We start from the raw sequence: 16,238 nt of genomic DNA, 5'->3' as shown, positions 1-16,238 counted from the left end.
TTTGAGACAGAGTCTCACTATGTTGCCCTCAGTAGAGTGCTATGGCATCACAGCTCACAGCAACCTCAAACTCTTGGGCTTAAGCGATTCTCCTGCCTCAGCTTCCCAAGTATCTGGGACCACAGGTGTCTGCCACAACACTCGGCTATTTTGTTGTTGTTGCAGTTGTTTAGTTGGCCCAGGCTGGGTTTGAACCTGCCACCTTTGGTGTATGTGGTGGTGCCGTAACCACTGTGCTAAGGGCGCCGAGCCATTTCTCTACTTTCTGAGTCAATTTTTATCTACTTTTCCAACAAAAATAGCCATTAAATTTTTGCAAGATCTTAACTTTGTGTTGTTCCCAGGCAAAAAGGGGTAATAATCAAGTTGAATGGCCTAGGAATGTACAAATCCATACTTGCATATTATGTATAATAATTTCTAATGAATTTGGTTAGGGAAGTTATGCAAATTTTCTCTATGGGTCATATCAATCAAATTTTTCTCTACCTTCCTAACATTTTCTGTACCCTTTTCATTTTCCAAGACAGGGCTGATAGTTTTGTTAGCACATTGTAGTTTAACAAACAACCCTAGTTCATCCTTAAGTTTTATAATATTGTATGTTATAACAGGGTGTCCATAAAGTTCATGTGCAATTTAGAATAGTTGTCTGTTTTATCCCCAGTATGCACATGAACTTTATAGACAACATGTATATATTAAATATATATTATACATATATATGTTTTATATATTTCTGTTAGGAAATGTAGAATAAAAGGCCTGTTCCTAACTTTCCAGTGAATGGAGTATTTCATTCTTTTATGAGAACCTGTCTTCAGTCATTAATAATTATATATGGTTGAATTCTCATGGCTGAAGAGTCCTCCAGAAATTGGGAGTAAAATTCCAGGTCTCTAGTTGCTGCTTGAATGGTTTACTTTGCATCTGCCACATTGGAGAAACCATATAGTGGTCCCTCAGAAAGGTTACTTCTGTTTTGTTTCAGTGAGCAAAATTAAAGAGAAACACTTAATTGGTTGGTCCAAAGCTCTTGTTCCAATTGTAACAGTTTATATCCTCTTGCTTCAGCCTCCCAAGTATCCTCAGTAAGGATAACTAACCCTTAAGCTGAGGGATAGATCAGATGTTTCCAAACAGAAAACCAGTGAGGAGTGAATTCCATCTTTTCTGTAATGTGTATACAGGATCCGCCTGAACCCTGCTAACCAGTTGCCCTGAAGGTGTCAGGTAGTGAACTGAAGCTAATGGTACAGCTATGGAGCTGGGATCCAGACTTGGGATCAGGATACTTTAATGTTTTTTTTGGGGGGGGGGGCTGGGTTTGAACCTGTACCTCCGGCATATGAAGCTGGCGCCCTACTCCTTTGAGCCACAGGCACCACCTCACTTTTTCAATGTTTTAAAAAATAAAAGTTATTTAGAGGGCAGCGCTTGTGGCTCAAAGGAGTAGGGTACTGACCCCATATGTCAGAGGTGGTGGGTTCAAGCCCAGCCCTGGCCAAAAACTGCAAAAAAGAAAAAAGTTATTTAGAAATCTCATCTCTTGACTGTCAGATTGTATAATTGTAAGTCTTTATTTCAGGTGTGGCCATGGGTTTTCCAGGGGAGCCAGCTACTTGTATAAGCAAGACTTCAAAGGTAGCCCTTCTAACCTACCACAAGGCACCAACAATTTCGCCTTAGAAAATATGCCTAAGAGACTCTACAGGCTACTAGCTATTTTCTTTAGAAGCAGGAATTAAAGACCCTGTTAGGAAGGTAGAGGTCAAGTTTGCCCATATGTAGGTCAAACTATTAAATATAACAAGGCCTAGATACTGCCATGTTTTAGATGCTCAATAAACATTCATCAAACTGTTAACAAACTCAATGAACATTCACAAACGTAAAAGCCTATGGCAATTGTGCTGTTTCACAGGATCCTAGGAAAGTCTTATAGGCCCCACTTAAGCTATCAGAGACATATCTGAATCCTGCAGCAGTTCTCAATCTGTGGGTCACGACCTGAACGACCCTTTCACAGGGGTCACCTAATATCAGATATTTATATTACAATTCATAACAGTAGCAAAAATTAGTTATGAAGTAGCAATGAAAATAATTTTATGGTTGGGGATCACCACAACATGAGGAATTGTATTAAAGGGTCGTGGCATTAGGAAGGTTGAGAACCACTGCTATGGTCTGAGTTCAAGTGTGCCCTCATCCTGGATCCTCACATACAGGACTCACTCCTTTCCTTAGGATGCCTCTCCACATCCCCTTGCCTAGAGCCTTAGAACTGTCCATGCTGGTTATTTTCCCCGTCCGTTTATTCTTGCCTGTTCCCTGGTAAGAGTTATGTTTTTTTTCCCCCTTTGAGACAGAGTCTCACTCTGTCATCCTGGGTACAGTGCTGTAGCATCATAGCTCCCAGCAACCTCAAACTCCTGGGTTCAAGTGATCCTCTTGCTTCAGCCTCCCAAGTAGCTAGGACTATAGGTGCCTGCCACAACGCCCAGTTAGTTTTTCTATTTTTAGCAGAGATGGGTCTCACTCTTGCTCAGGGTGATCCCAAACTCCTGAGCTCAGGCACTCCACCTGCCGTGGCCTCCCAGAGTGTTAGGATTATAGGTGTGAGTCATTGGGCCCAGCCCTGGTGAGGGTTGATGGTCCAGATACTTTGTCTCACATCGGCCTATTTGAAACATGGCAACCAAATCTCCAACACTACCACATTTGGATATATCTTAAGTTTTAAAGTTTTGGGCGGTGCCTGTGGCTCAAAGGAGTAGGGTGCCAGCCCCATATGCCGGAGGTGGCGGGTTCAAACTCAGCCCCGGCCAAAAACTGCAAAAAAAGTTTTGATATTGGTTTTCTTTTATGCAGTTAGATACAACCATCTTGACTTTTGTTGCAACATGTTTCTTTTTGGGTTTTTTTGTACTTTTTGGCCAGGGCTGGGTTTGAACCTGCCACCTCCGGCATATGAGCTGGCGCCCTACTCCTCTGAGCCATAGGCGCTGCCCCATCTTGACTTTTCATCACTGAAAAAGTAGAACTTTTCTCTGTAGTTCTTCTTTTACTACCTTGAAGTGACCTCTGAGGAGAGCAAGCTTCCACTCATATAGACTAAGAAAGTATCCCTAATCTAAAAATTAGAAATGCTCCAAAATCTGAAACATTTTGAGCACCCACATGAGGATCCAAGGAAATGCTTACTGGAGCGTTTGCACTAGAGAAGCTCAGCCATGAAGTACAATGCCAATATTCCCAAATCCAAACTATTTCTGGTCCCAAGCATTTCAGATAAGGGATACTCAACCCAAATCCACCTCTAGATTTCTATCACCCAGCTCTTTGGCAGTGAAAACTGATGTTTCCATTACTTTGAAACATTATAACCTCATGAAGTGGTTTCTGAGATGCAACTGACCTTTTGTGCTATTTTATTGCATTCTTAAATCTTTGACATTAATAAGCCATATAGTACATTTGACAACTCTTAGGAGGTTCTAACTGCTCAAAGGAAACTAATATCCACATGATCAAGTAACTTTTAAGTTTTTTTTTTAACAGTGTCTCAGTCACCCTGGCTAGTTTGCAGTGCCACATTCATAACTCACAGCAACTTCAAACTCACAGGGTCAGCGGATCCTCCTGCCTCAGCCTCCCATGTAGCTTGGGACTACAACTGCTGGATAATTAAAATTTTTTTACCTCCCAGGTAGCTTGGGACTATAACTGACTGGATAATTTTTTTTTTTTTTTTTTTTTGTAGAGATGGGGTTTCAACATTGCCCAGGCTGGTCCTGAACTCCTGGTCTCAAATCACCTTCCCACCTCCCAAAGTGCTAGGGTTATAAGCACGAGCCATTGTGTCTGGCCTAAGTACCTTATGTAATTTATTCCTCTAGGATTCTTGTGTGCTTATTTGGGGGAAGTATGTTCCATTCTTAGCACCATGCCTATTAACTTTGTGGTCTGATGCATTTAAGACCTGCTACAGTGTTAAATGAACATCTCTCTTGAAAAACTCCTGGGACTACAGAGGTGACTGACTTCAAGCTTCCACTTACAGTTGAGCAATCTGCGGCACAAACTAGAACCCAAGTCTTCTAGGCTCAGTGGAGTGCTCGCTGCACTGCAGCGGGCTGCCTTTAAAGGAATGAGACTCTCTTTTCCATAAAAGATACCGAAAGAATTCCGTTAGGCAGCGTCACTGAAGGTGTCTTGGTTGCTTCTTAAATCAACGGATCATACTCCCAAAGTCAAAAACGACTAGAACACAGACATAAAAACCAAGCCATTTAATTGTGTCTTTGAAGGTAAACAATATATGGAACTGGGTCCCAAGCCCTGAGAATGCCAGAGCTACGGGTCCAAACGTGGTATAGTATTCTCAACAGAGTTCAGAAGGGCCAGACCTCAAGGTGTTAGAGGAGGCAGAGAACATATGGAATTCATGCATTCCATTTAGCAGTGTTGGTAATGATCAGAACCAGATCCCAAGAGTCTTTCAAGATGGGGAAAATTCAACTCCTGGTTTTACAGATACAAGAATGAAGAGTACCAAAAATGTTATGCTGACTTCTCTTCATTTCTCTCACACCACTTGAACCTGAGCTATCGTATCCCCAGCTCTTAGCAGCTGAAGCTGCAGTTTAGTTTCGAGATCAGTCCCTCCATCCATTCACTTCCGAGTTATGCCACAAGGGTGACCGGAGGCAGAGAGCTCTCAGCAGGACAGCTTTTTAACAAGCACTTAAAGTGAAAAAGAACCCTCTAGCAGCACACTGATTTAGTTTATAAGATTTTAATTTACAAATTAAAAAAGCTACATGTTTTACTTTTTCTCCTTTTTCTCTTCTTTCTTTACATCACTCTTTTCCTTATCTTTATCTTTCTCTTTGTCATCTTTTCTATCCTTTTTGCTCTCTTCTTTTTCCTGCCCTTCCTTCTTCTCTGCATCCCGGTTGGCAATCTTGTTATTGATGAGGTTGTGTAGGGCAACCACAGAACGGATCAGTGAGGCCAAGTACACCACCACCATCTGGTCGTTGGTCTTCAGGTAAAAGGCCTTGACAAACTCCTGCAGGCTGACGTCTGGCAGCAGGTTGAAGACGTCCTGCAGCTGGTAGATGATCTGGTGGTTGATGGGCAGCTTGCCTGTGGCTACTTTTTCCAAATAGCTCCTGATATCCAGAAGCTTGGAGTTCAGTCCCTTCAAACCATGGACTTGGTTTGTGATCCGTTGAGAAAGAGTGCCCACTGTAGTGTCTTTGATGTCTCTGTAATAACCCACAGGAAGGACAGGAGAAAGCATCAGGCTACCAGGTAATCATGTACGTTCTCCCATCCAAAGAAAACAACCAGCTTTGTCAGGAGGGGAAGGTTTTCAAAAGAAAAATGTTACTTCTCCACTTTGATAAAGATTTGGGTATAAAATACCTTAATATTGGTTTCATTTAGGGCACATACTTTATCTTCTTACCATAGGGCATTTTTCAAAAGATGGTTATGAGAGAGAGCTAAAATGAAGCCATTTTCACTTAAAAAACAGATTGCTTGGGTCAACAGTTAAGATCTGCCAATAACTTTCTGGGTAACCTTGTGTTACGAAGCTCTCCACCTCGACATCCCTGTTGCTGAAAAGGATGGCATTTTCTCCACCTGTATTTCTAGGCTGTGTTTCAGCTTCAATCTGTAGCAATTTTTAAAACTGGAAATTACTCATCAGTTGATAAAAACTATAACCTTTTGAAATAAGGATTTTATAGATACAGAATTTTACTTTTTTTAAAAAAAATTTTTTTTCTAGAGACAGGACATTGCTATGTTGCTCAAGGTGGCTTCAAGGATCCTCCCACTTTGGCCTCCCAAAGTGCTGGGATTCCACACATGTGCCCCTGTACCTGGCCCAGATATAGGATGTTAAAACAAAACCTATCCCAACATGCAGGATTTTCTGCAGAAAATGGGCTCCATTTGTTGGAAGGACATCCAGTGGAGTGTGCAGACCCACTGCATCCATTTATTTCACCGTCTGTTCCTGTCACAGTCCACATTAAAGTTACTGAACAAGATGTGCTAACTGCAAAGTTACAAATTGTATAACTCAAGATACCTTAGAGATGACCTCGTTCAACCTCAACTTACAGAAAACAAAGTTCCAGAAAGGAACTGTGATTTGTTCAGACCAAGAGAATCATTACTGGATGGCCAGGACCAGAACCCATGTCTCCGTCCTCCTGCTGAAGATTTCCTTACGCCGTGCAGCCTCTCAGGCAGCCCGTGATTACCATGCTGTGCTAAGGTCTCTCACCGTAACAAGTGTTCCACTCCAACTTCCTCAGCTTCCTCTGCTCCAATTTCACTGGTCACGTGCTCAAATGTTTTCGAAGTTGGAGTTCCATCCTGGGAGAGGAGGCTTAACTAGAGTTATTTACTTAAAACAAAGGAAACAAACAGGCATGTGTTCCTTTTTACATCTTGAGCCTTCTGCTTTAAGTCGGCTCCTTCCGTGGGTGTGTTACTGAGAGTTTTCCATGGCAAACTTGGGGATGGCTTGCTTTGAAAGCTTAGCCTTCAAAGTTAAAATCACTGTGATGATATTCAGTGATGAAGTCTGCTGGGGCATTATTACTAGGTTTTGTATGTTGTGGTAGCCACTAAATTGTTATTTTAAGGAAAATCTTTTCTTAAATGAAAAAAATATATATTTTTTGAGAGAGAGTCTTACTCTGTCACTCTGGGTAGAGTACCATGGCATCCTAACTCATAGCAACCTCAAATTTCTGGGCTCAAACAATCTTCCTGCTTAAATGATACTACCACCTCAGCCTCCTGAGTAACTGGGACTATAGGCCCCAGCCACAAGGCCTGGCTAGTTTTTTTCCTTTTTTTTTTTTTTTTTTTTGGTAGAGACGGTGTCTCGCTCTTGCTCAGGCTGATCTTAAACTCCTGAGCTCAGGCAATCCACCTGCCTTAGCCTCCCAGAGCGCTAGGATTACAAGGTGAGCCACCCCTAGCTTAAAGGAAAATCTTAATATTCCTTAAGCCTACCATGGGGATGGACAATCAGAGAAGTCTTAGGCTGATTCTTGAAGTATGTAGTTCTTTCTAGAATGGACAATATACAGAATATTTGCTTTTGAGGCAGGCTCATACCAGAAAATATGACTTTTAGCCATGCCCCGTCCCTTGGATCAATGACATCAGAGTACTAAAACAATGCAATCAGGGTAAGTGGCTTTGTGGTGGTCTGAATTAATTAAAGAATCTGTTGGGGATATGATCCCCTGCATCAACTAGTGACTTCCTGATGAGATCTGGAGACACTTTTCTCAGACCCAGTGCCAGAAGAGGCTGCACATCTCCTGCACAGGCTAAATGCACAGGTAAAATATCTCCCAGGCAGGTCGGCAGTGATGAAAGCAACAGGCTCTATAGCCAGACTGCCTGGGTTCAAAGTCTGCCTCTGCCATGTATGTAACAAGGGAGCTGCAGGACCTTAGGCAAGTCACTGTACTTACTGCTATGACTGGCAGCTGTTGAAGTAGTCAGGAGAGTGTAAAACCCACAAGGGGCTTCCTCCTCTTTGGATGCCAGCACAATCTGTAAGGAGCCTACAGGATGTCATGGCAAGCCTTTTCAGACATTAATTCTTCTCTAGTTTCATCTTATAACATGAACCTTATGTCTCATTTATCTCTTCACTAAAAAAAATCCTTGTTTCATTGGGGGTGGTGGTGGTATATGTGTATGAGCAACCTCAAAATCCTTCTCTGAATATTCTGTGCTCATAAGAAAATGTACACATATATAATTTCACATCAAGTCCTACCTAGAACTTTAGTTCAATTTTCCTGGAAATAGACAAATGCTATATATAATCTGGTAGCTCTTCACTTTCATACCTGAAGCACAAGCTCAGGTACAGGGTGCTGCAGAGCTGAGCGAATGATCACACAGAGAGGTCTTGCCAGCTAGCTCTTGGTAGCTCTGACTTATTCTGTTTGAAACCCTATGATCTATTCTACAGGGCCCGTGAATCTTCAAGGAGAAAAGAATTCTTAGCACAGAGGAGGCTCAACAGTGAACACTACATCAGAGTAAGACCTAGTTCACCAGATGCTGCTTCTCCTTTGCTATGAACATCTCTGGGTAATTATTTGACTATTTTAGGCCTCAATTTCTTTTTAAAAGGGGAATTTACATTTCTATTTCTAAAATTTGGAGATTAAAAAATCAAAGGAAAAAAATTTAAGATCAAACCCTTCTCTTTGTTATAGAGATATAGGGATTTCTTGACTTGAAAATGGAAAAAGGAAAATCACACAATAAAATTAGCAAATCTGATCTCCTAGGCTCACAGTAAGGTGACTTACATCGTGAACTTCTTCCACTGAAATATACGCTTCTGTGGGCAGCCCCAGGTCCTTTGGCTTCACATCAATAATGACCAACACCTGGAAGAGAAACACATTTTAATAAACCACCCCATACCTGATAATTTCAGCTATTCTTCTAATAATCTGTTTCATTCAATTAGAAACAAGCCAAAATTTTTAGCAAAAATGAGTTCATACTTCAAACTGTATCATCATTTACTCTGTCTTTTGTTCCCTTCCATTAACAAGCCAAGAGGGGTAGCATATTATGGTTATTAAGCACAAAGATGTCATAGTCAAGAGAGCCAAAGTTTCAACCCCAGCTCCACTACCCATTCTGAACTTCAGTTTTCCTATTTGTAAAGAGGATATACAAGAGGATTACATGAGATAATTCAGTAACACTTAGCAGGTGTTAACTGTTACTTACCAAATTTACGAGGTTATAGAATACTTCATAGAACACTACAAACTAACCCAACAAGTTTATAAAGAAAAAGCAGTGAACTGATTCACTACCAAATCCTTCCTAAGATGCGTTTACTTGAGCTGGTTGACAATTAATATCATTTAAGAGTTTTAAAAATAGAGAACACTCACTGAGTTAGGGCAGTATCTTTTCATGAGTTCATTGATGGCGATGTCATTCTTGTGTAGTTTAGGGCCTGTGTGGTACCACCCAACTATTCTTTCCCTGGCTGGGAAGGAAAAAATTAGTGCTTTTAATTATTTCACGAATATCTACAGGAGTCCCTCAAACAGGATAAAAACATTAGTGGCACATCCTCTACCTTTTTTAAGACTACAGACATCTATTTTAAGCCTTGATGTACTTTTAAAATTTAAAACACAAAACAAAATTCTCAGAAAATAAGCAATGTGGGAAATCCAGAGACATTGTATCTCAGGGTAGTTTAGAAAAATGAGTCATATATCAAAACAACTAGAGAACAATTCTAAGGCAATACATAAATAAAAGTGCATGTCACATAAAAGGCAACGGTAAGTGTTGTGGGAATAAACATTTTGGAAGCAGTTGGTTGGTATAATGAAATAAAATGAAAACAATACATGTGACAGAGAGATACATTTACTCTGGAGGGACTAAAGCTCTAGGAAGGTAGATTTTGATAGATCTCCACTATTCTGTTACAGAGGGCTAGATCCTCTCCTTCCCAAATCCAAGGGATCTATCTGGCCTTAAACTGCTTCTCAAGTTTTTCATTTAATCACTACCTCATTCTCCCACTACCACTAGTCTTACTTAAGTCTAGCTAAGTGAAAGGGCCCTTCACATTAAAGGGAATAAACATAGAAAAAGAAAACACACACACAAATGCCATTCTCTAATGCCTTCTTATCAAGACATACCATTAACTTTCTTAAACATTCCATACATATTTTCCAGATAATCATGGTCTAAAAACCAGACAGAATCGTCCTTGTCATCTTCATCAAAAGGTACTAAGGAGAAAAAAAATGTAAGATTTAGTTTAGGGTTCTAGACAGAAACCGCTAGATAGCAGGTCACAAAGAGAGACCTTAGGTCAGATCTGACTCACTTATGTGTTTGATTTATCCAACATGGTGTTAATTTTCCTTCTTTTCTTTTTTTTGTTCCCTGGGGTAGCGGGTAGTGGCATCATCATAGTTCACTGCAACCTCAAACTCCTAGGCTCACTTATCCTCATGTCTCAATCTCCCAAGTAGCTGGGAGTAATTTTTCTATTTTACAGAGATGGGTCTCGTTCTTGCTCACAGTGGTCTCAAATTCTGGCCTCAAGCAATCCTCCTGTCTTGGCCTCCCAGAGTGCTAGGATTGCAGACACGAGCCACTGTGCCTGGTCTAAAACATTTTTTTAGTTGTTTGTAAGAACTAGGAGAGTTAAAAAAAAAAAAAACAAACCCAGACTTCAGCTTCTCTTAAAAACCTGGGAGACCTGGCAACTACTGACTACAGTGAGACAGGGGCTGTCTCCTTTACAAAAGGCCACACTTTTAAAAGCCCCATCACTTCCTCATTATTTCCCATCTGGCAAATTATATAGTGGCTGGTCTTTTCAGACACTGGAGTTGGTGACCTATAGTCCCTAAGTCATGCTAGCAATCATTTTGGTCTTCTTTGTTGTTGCTGCTTTAATTATAGGAGTAATACATGGATATATTCTTATAAAGATTCATGATATAGGGGAAAAGTTCCCCATCTCTATCCTTGCTACCCAAACCATTAATAGTTTAGACCAGGAGTTAACAAACTGTACCGGCTGCCTGTTTTTATAAAGTTTTACTGAGATAGAGCCATACTCATTTGTTCACATACTGTCTATAACTGCATTTGCATCACAACAGCAGAGATGAGCAGTCACCATGGAGACCACATGGCCTGCAAGTTTAAAATACTGTCTGGTCTAGTCTATAGCCCGTATGCTCTTTTTTCTATACTTCAGCAAATGTGAAACAGAATCTCTGGGTTGTAGTAAAAAATGGTAACAAATGTTTTATTTTAACCATGTTCAGAAAAATTTAAATTTGTCTTTTACCTGCAAAACTGTTGGATACATCAAGTACTTTCTTTTGCCATGACCCCAAGAGCACACCGACAACACGCTTCTGGTTTCCAACCTTGCCGATTCTGAATGAAAAAAATAGATGATCAGTCTGGATAGACGTGCACAGAAATGTAAACTCAACAGTTACATTCTTAGTGGGAAATACCAATGGCACAGATACAATCTAGTTTACCTGGCAACTGATATCCCTAAACAAATGTAATAAGTTAGTTCTTAATATAAAGGATAATTCATGAACTTTGTACTAATGCACACTGGTAGTTTTCGCTTACCACTGACTATAAAGTTGTAACAAGCTCAGAAAAATTTCAAACTTTATAGAAATGTAAAGTGAAGAAAATAAAAACTTTACAGATTTTAGGATTTTAAAATATTACTTATGAAAACACTAAGTCTAGCTAAGTGAAAGGGCCCTTTACATTAAAGGGAAGAGAAAATGAAAACACACACACACACACACACACACACACAAATGCCATTCCCTAATACCTTCTTTTTTTTTTTTTGAGACGGAGCCTCAAGCTATCCCCCTGGGTAGAGTGCCATGGCATCACGCTCACAGCAACCTCCAACTCCTGGGCTCAAGCAAGTCTCCTGCCTCAGCCTCCCAAGTAGCTGGGACTACAGGCACCCGCCACAACGCCTGGCCATTTTTTGGTTGCAGCCATCATTGTTGTTTGGCGGGCCCGGGCTGGGGATTCGAACCCGCCACCTTAGGTGTATGTGGCTGGCGCCTTAGCCACTTGAGCCACAGGCGCCGAGCCTCTAATACCTTCTTCTTATTTAATTTTTTCTTTGTAGCTCTTCTTTTTCCTTTAAACTTTCCCTGCCCTCAGATCTTTTTCAGGGATAAAGATGCTAGCGTGAAACCAGTCTTATGGCCTGCCTTCTTCTGGGTTGCTAATTCTCCTCTGAGATACATGCTCAACATCTAAAAGTCCCACCAGATATAATTTATTCTTTGTAAAGTCTAGAGGCTCAGAAAGTGATTCTGAGTCAGAGGATGTGTATGCCATTTGTGGCCTCTCTGGGTAGCTTATTAGACAGAAGTCAGAAATGAGCTGGTGACTAATCACACACAGAAGAGGACAGAATGAGAAAGATTTTACTTCAGAATTCATTTCAAACCTCCTGTGAGTTTCTCCTAAGGAGTTAAAAGTATTTCACTTACTCTCATTTCATTGGTCTTCAAGAATTCTGCTTTAACCACTAGCAAATGTGAGACACAGAAACACAACTCTGTGCTAAAGAATGACAGAGGCCACTGTGAAATAAACTGCATTTCCTCAAAAGTTGCTAGTTTCATATTGGTTTAATTGTATTTTTCTTAACACATAGTTGGCAAACTGTAAACGTGTACTAAATTTGGGGTTTGGATCAAAGAGTTGGTGATTCTGTATTCTTGGTGGCTGTGAAATTTTTTGTGTGTTTCTTGAAAGAAGTTTAAAACCCATCAAGAATTTAGTTCCCACACTTCAAAGGAAACACTCATGGGCTTTTCTTTTAGTCTACAAAAGTCCACCTGTGTTCTTTTTAAATCCAGCATTTATTTGACACAGCAGCTAGGTCTCTTAACATGTGGCCGAATACGACTTAAAAAGGTACCTGCGGGTTCGCACCTCTAGTATCTCAAGGAAGAAAAACAGTAACTACTGTACAGCAGAAAAGTCACACGTCCTCAGTCACTCTGGACTGAGGGTCCTTTTCTGGCTCTGGATGAATTAACTGTACAAAGCAAGTAGCAGAAGAATGGATACTTTATAACTTTACAGCAAATGCTCCCAACATCTGCCAATTAAAGTAATAATCTTGTAAAACTTACGAACACGTGTAACAGGTCTAGCTGGATGAACAGCTCCAAAACAAGCGATGGGTGGCGGATGTACACCCTCAAATCACAAACTTAGCAGGTGACCTGTAGAGTTTTCTTAACTCACTCATTAATGTAATCGGGAGTTTCAATGTGCCAAAGTCTGTAACTGGTCTCGTTTTTAAAAAGAAAACTGACACTTTACTGACATTTTAAAGCTAGCGTCAAACTAGAGTCCTACTTAGAAGTTTTCACAAGTTAAAATTACGACCTATCCAGGAAGCCTTCAGGGCGCTGAGAGCCGAATTTCAATGACAGCCTTCAGAAGGTACAGAAGCGCCTTCCTACGAAACGGAGTTTTTTCGATTAAAAGGGGCGGACCAGGTGACAGATGGGCACCAGCCTGGGCGCGGGGGTCAGGGCAATTGAAGCTGGCATCATCCATGTTTTGGTAAAAGGAACAAGAGCCCGGGCCCCAAACTGGCGGCTGGGGCAGGGGCGCGGGCGCGATGCCGGTGACTTTGGCTCCGTTAGCCGAGGCTGGTCTGGGCCCGCCACAGTCAGAGCCGCCCGCCGCCCCATCTGCCTCCCTGGCTTGCCCGCGGCCGCCGCGCCATCCCCAGCGTGCCCGTGACTCAGCAGCGGCCGCTCCGCCAGCCCGGCTCGGCCACCCCGCGCGCCCGCTCACCGGTTGAAATGATCCACCACACTGAGCAGCACCAGGGGGTGGACCACCACCTTCTGCACCGCCAGCTCGGGCATCGCGACACACCCTGCCCGCCAGGCCTGGCTCCCCGAGACCCGCAAAACCCGGCAGCGGCTCCTCCAGGCCCAGCTCCTCCTCTTCCGGTTCAGCAGCAGCCGCGCGGCCTCCTTCTTCCGCTCCCAGAATGCCAAGCGCCGCGTGCCCGGACTGTCGCCACGGTCGCCATCTCGAGGACGGGAGAGCGCTGAAGAGAGGCGGGTCTGCCCGGGCTCCTCCTCGGCTTTGCGTTTCCCAGGACTTGAAAGCCAGAGGGACGCTGGCGGCTGGTTTTGGTTCTGTTATTGGGCGGACGCTGTCACCTGCACCGGCTTTTCGCTTCGGTTCCTTCCCAGCTCACCCCGCCCGCTTTGTGGAATATAGAAAAAACACTTAGAAATAAGTACATAGTAAGTTTATATTTCCACCACCCAGAAAACGTTCCCCTTCGCTTCAAGTCAAAATCCTTCACGATTTCTTAGAGGAACTTGAAATCGCTAAGATAGCACGATTCTAATGTAAAATGGGCAATTTATCTTATCATTTAAATTGTGAGGGCATTTTGCAGATAATGCAGGTGACAACCCGGAGGTTTCCGCCTGTTTTTTATAGTACTTACTGTAACTAGGGCCGCTGCAGGAACATGATTTGTGCGGAGAGTCAGACCACAGAGGTTGCTTTTCAAATCAAAATTTACATAAGGGTTGAAGAAAATGTGAAAGGCAATAAGGAAGTGTGTTGTGATGTTTAGCGAGGAGAGAGAAAAAGGAAGACTGAGGGAAAAAGCAAACTTTTTTGGAGAAGGGGGCAGGTTACATTAAACTTCATATAGGTTTATATTATGTCTCATTTTAAGTTGGAGTTTCTGTAAACAAAAACAATACTTTAGCAACTTGAAATATTTACTTACTACTTGTCATGTCTTCTTTTTTTTGAGACAGAATCATCTCAGTGTGTCATCCTGAGTAGAGTGCTTGTCGCCATAGCTCATAGCAACCTCAAACTCTTGGGCTCAGGCCATCCTCCTGCCTCAACCTTTCAGGTAGCTGGGACTACAAGTGCCTGCCACAAGGGCCAGCTAGTTTTTCTATTTTTAGTAGAGACGGGTTTCTCTCTTGCTTAGGCTGGTCTGGAACTCCTGAGTTTAGGCAATCCACTGCCTTGGCCTCCTGGAGTGTTGGGATTACAGGCGTGAGCCCCCATGCTGCGCCTGCTAGTCATGTCCTTAAACAACTTTTACCTTGTCTATATTACCAGAAGATACTCCTCAACGTTTTGGCTTCTTATCCTTTTAAGGTAGACTCCTGATCTCAGAAAGTCAGGGGATACACCCAAGTTCTGTGTCCTTCTTACCTGTGGGTGGTGAAAAAAAGTTATCAAAGACTAAACTGGGATCTGATTACCAATGAGAGAATGACTTTAGTGTAATCAGGAGTTTCAGTGAATCTGTGTGTGCATACATCCACATCTGTCTACATCTTGGTTTCTTTTCAGATTTTCTGCTAGATCCACGAGACAGTAGTGGCAGGGTATACTCATTATTCATAATTAGTTAAAGAGATGCTCATTGTTATCTTTGTTTTTTATTTCAATTAGAAAGTTTTAGGCTGGGTGTGGTGGCTCACACCCTACCATTCAGGGAGGGCCTGGCAGGTGGATTGCTTGAACTCAGGAGTTTGAGACCAGCCTGAACAAGAAGGAGACTCCATTTCTACCAAAAATAGAAAAACTAGCTGAGTCTTGTGGCAGGTGCCTGTAGTCCCAGCTACCTGGGAGGCTGAGGCAAGGAGGATCACTTGAGTCCAAGAGTTTGAGGCTGCTGTGAGCTGTGACAACATAGCACTCTACCTGGGGTGACAGAGTGATACTCTGTCTCAAAAAAATAAAATAGAAAGTTTTAAGGGTCAGGACAATGGAAAGAAAACCAAGAATTATTTAATCTACTGAGGGTCTGTCATATGCCAGCTGTGGTATAAAACTCACAAACATTTAATCCTTTTAATCGATGTTTCTCTTAAACTTTGATATGCTTACAAATCACCTGGAGACCTTGTTAAAATACAGATCCTGTAGGTCTGGAATGGAAGCTGAGCAGTCCTAATAAGCTGGCAGGTGAGGCCCATGCTGTGTTAACAAGGCTTGTAACAACCTCATGAAGTAAGGCTTTTCTTATTTTACAAATAGATGTAGAAATTGTTGCTCAAATGTTGCTCCCATGGTGGGCTTCTTATAAACTACTTTATTTAAAATTCTGTCTTTCTCTACTACCTACATATTTCTGCTTTAGCTTTCTTTAGAGTTTTTGCCCCCTTACTTCCGGCTCCCTTTTTAATAGTAGTAGAGTTTACCGATTTGTTGTTGTTTTCTCCCCCATTAGAATGTAAGCTCCTGTTTAGTTCACTTTTATATCTTCAGTGTCTTGAAAAGTACCTGGCACATAGGAGGCGCTCAGTAATTACTGTATAAATGATCAATTACTGTATAAATGATCAATATGAATGAAATGGAAGATGACGAGTCTCAGACATCAGAAAGGACCTTTTTATTTATTTATTTATTTATTTATTTTTTGAGACAGAGTCTCAAGCTGTCACCCTGGGTAGAGTGCTGTGGCGTCACAGCTCGCAGCAACCTCAAACTCCTTGGCTTAAGCGATCTTCTTGCCTCAGCCTCCCAAGTAGCTGTGACCATGGGCTTCCTCCACAATGCCCGGCTATTTTTTTTTTTTTTTTTTTTTT

General features: G+C 41.9%; 1 protein-coding gene across 1 annotated transcript; it reads right to left on the bottom strand.

Moving 5' to 3' along the window:
* Positions 1-4,280: 4,280 nt before the first annotated feature.
* PSMD7 (proteasome 26S subunit, non-ATPase 7) lies at positions 4,281-13,639 on the bottom strand. The gene is made up of 7 exons (XM_003791396.1): positions 13,447-13,639; positions 10,919-11,010; positions 9,750-9,842; positions 8,979-9,076; positions 8,376-8,456; positions 6,311-6,402; positions 4,281-5,276 (listed from the first exon to the last, which is right to left on the bottom strand). Exons 1-7 carry the CDS (start codon positions 13,518-13,520, stop codon positions 4,832-4,834), a joined length of 975 nt encoding a protein of 324 aa, XP_003791444.1. The 5' UTR covers positions 13,521-13,639; the 3' UTR covers positions 4,281-4,831.
* Between the last annotated feature and the right edge of the window lie 2,599 nt (positions 13,640-16,238).

The sequence above is a fragment of the Otolemur garnettii genome, unplaced genomic scaffold, assembly GCF_000181295.1.
Source record: "Otolemur garnettii isolate 467f Iridium unplaced genomic scaffold, OtoGar3 scaffold00047, whole genome shotgun sequence".
NCBI lineage: Eukaryota > Metazoa > Chordata > Mammalia > Primates > Galagidae > Otolemur > Otolemur garnettii.
The sequence above is the reverse complement of the archived record's forward strand: the minus strand, read 5'-3'. Positions and strand labels throughout refer to the sequence as shown.

Coding starts and splice junctions, on each gene's coding strand:
- PSMD7 (XM_003791396.1), bottom strand. CDS start 13,520: ATGCCCGAGCTGGCGGTGCAGAAGGTGGTGGTCCACCCCCTGGTGCTG. Junction 6,403..8,375: donor CAGTGGAAGAAGTTCACGAT/GTAAGTCACCTT, acceptor CTCCTCTCCCAG/GATGGAACTCCAACTTCGAA. Junction 5,277..6,310: donor GGAGTGGAACACTTGTTACG/GTGAGAGACCTT, acceptor GGGTTATTACAG/AGACATCAAAGACACTACAG.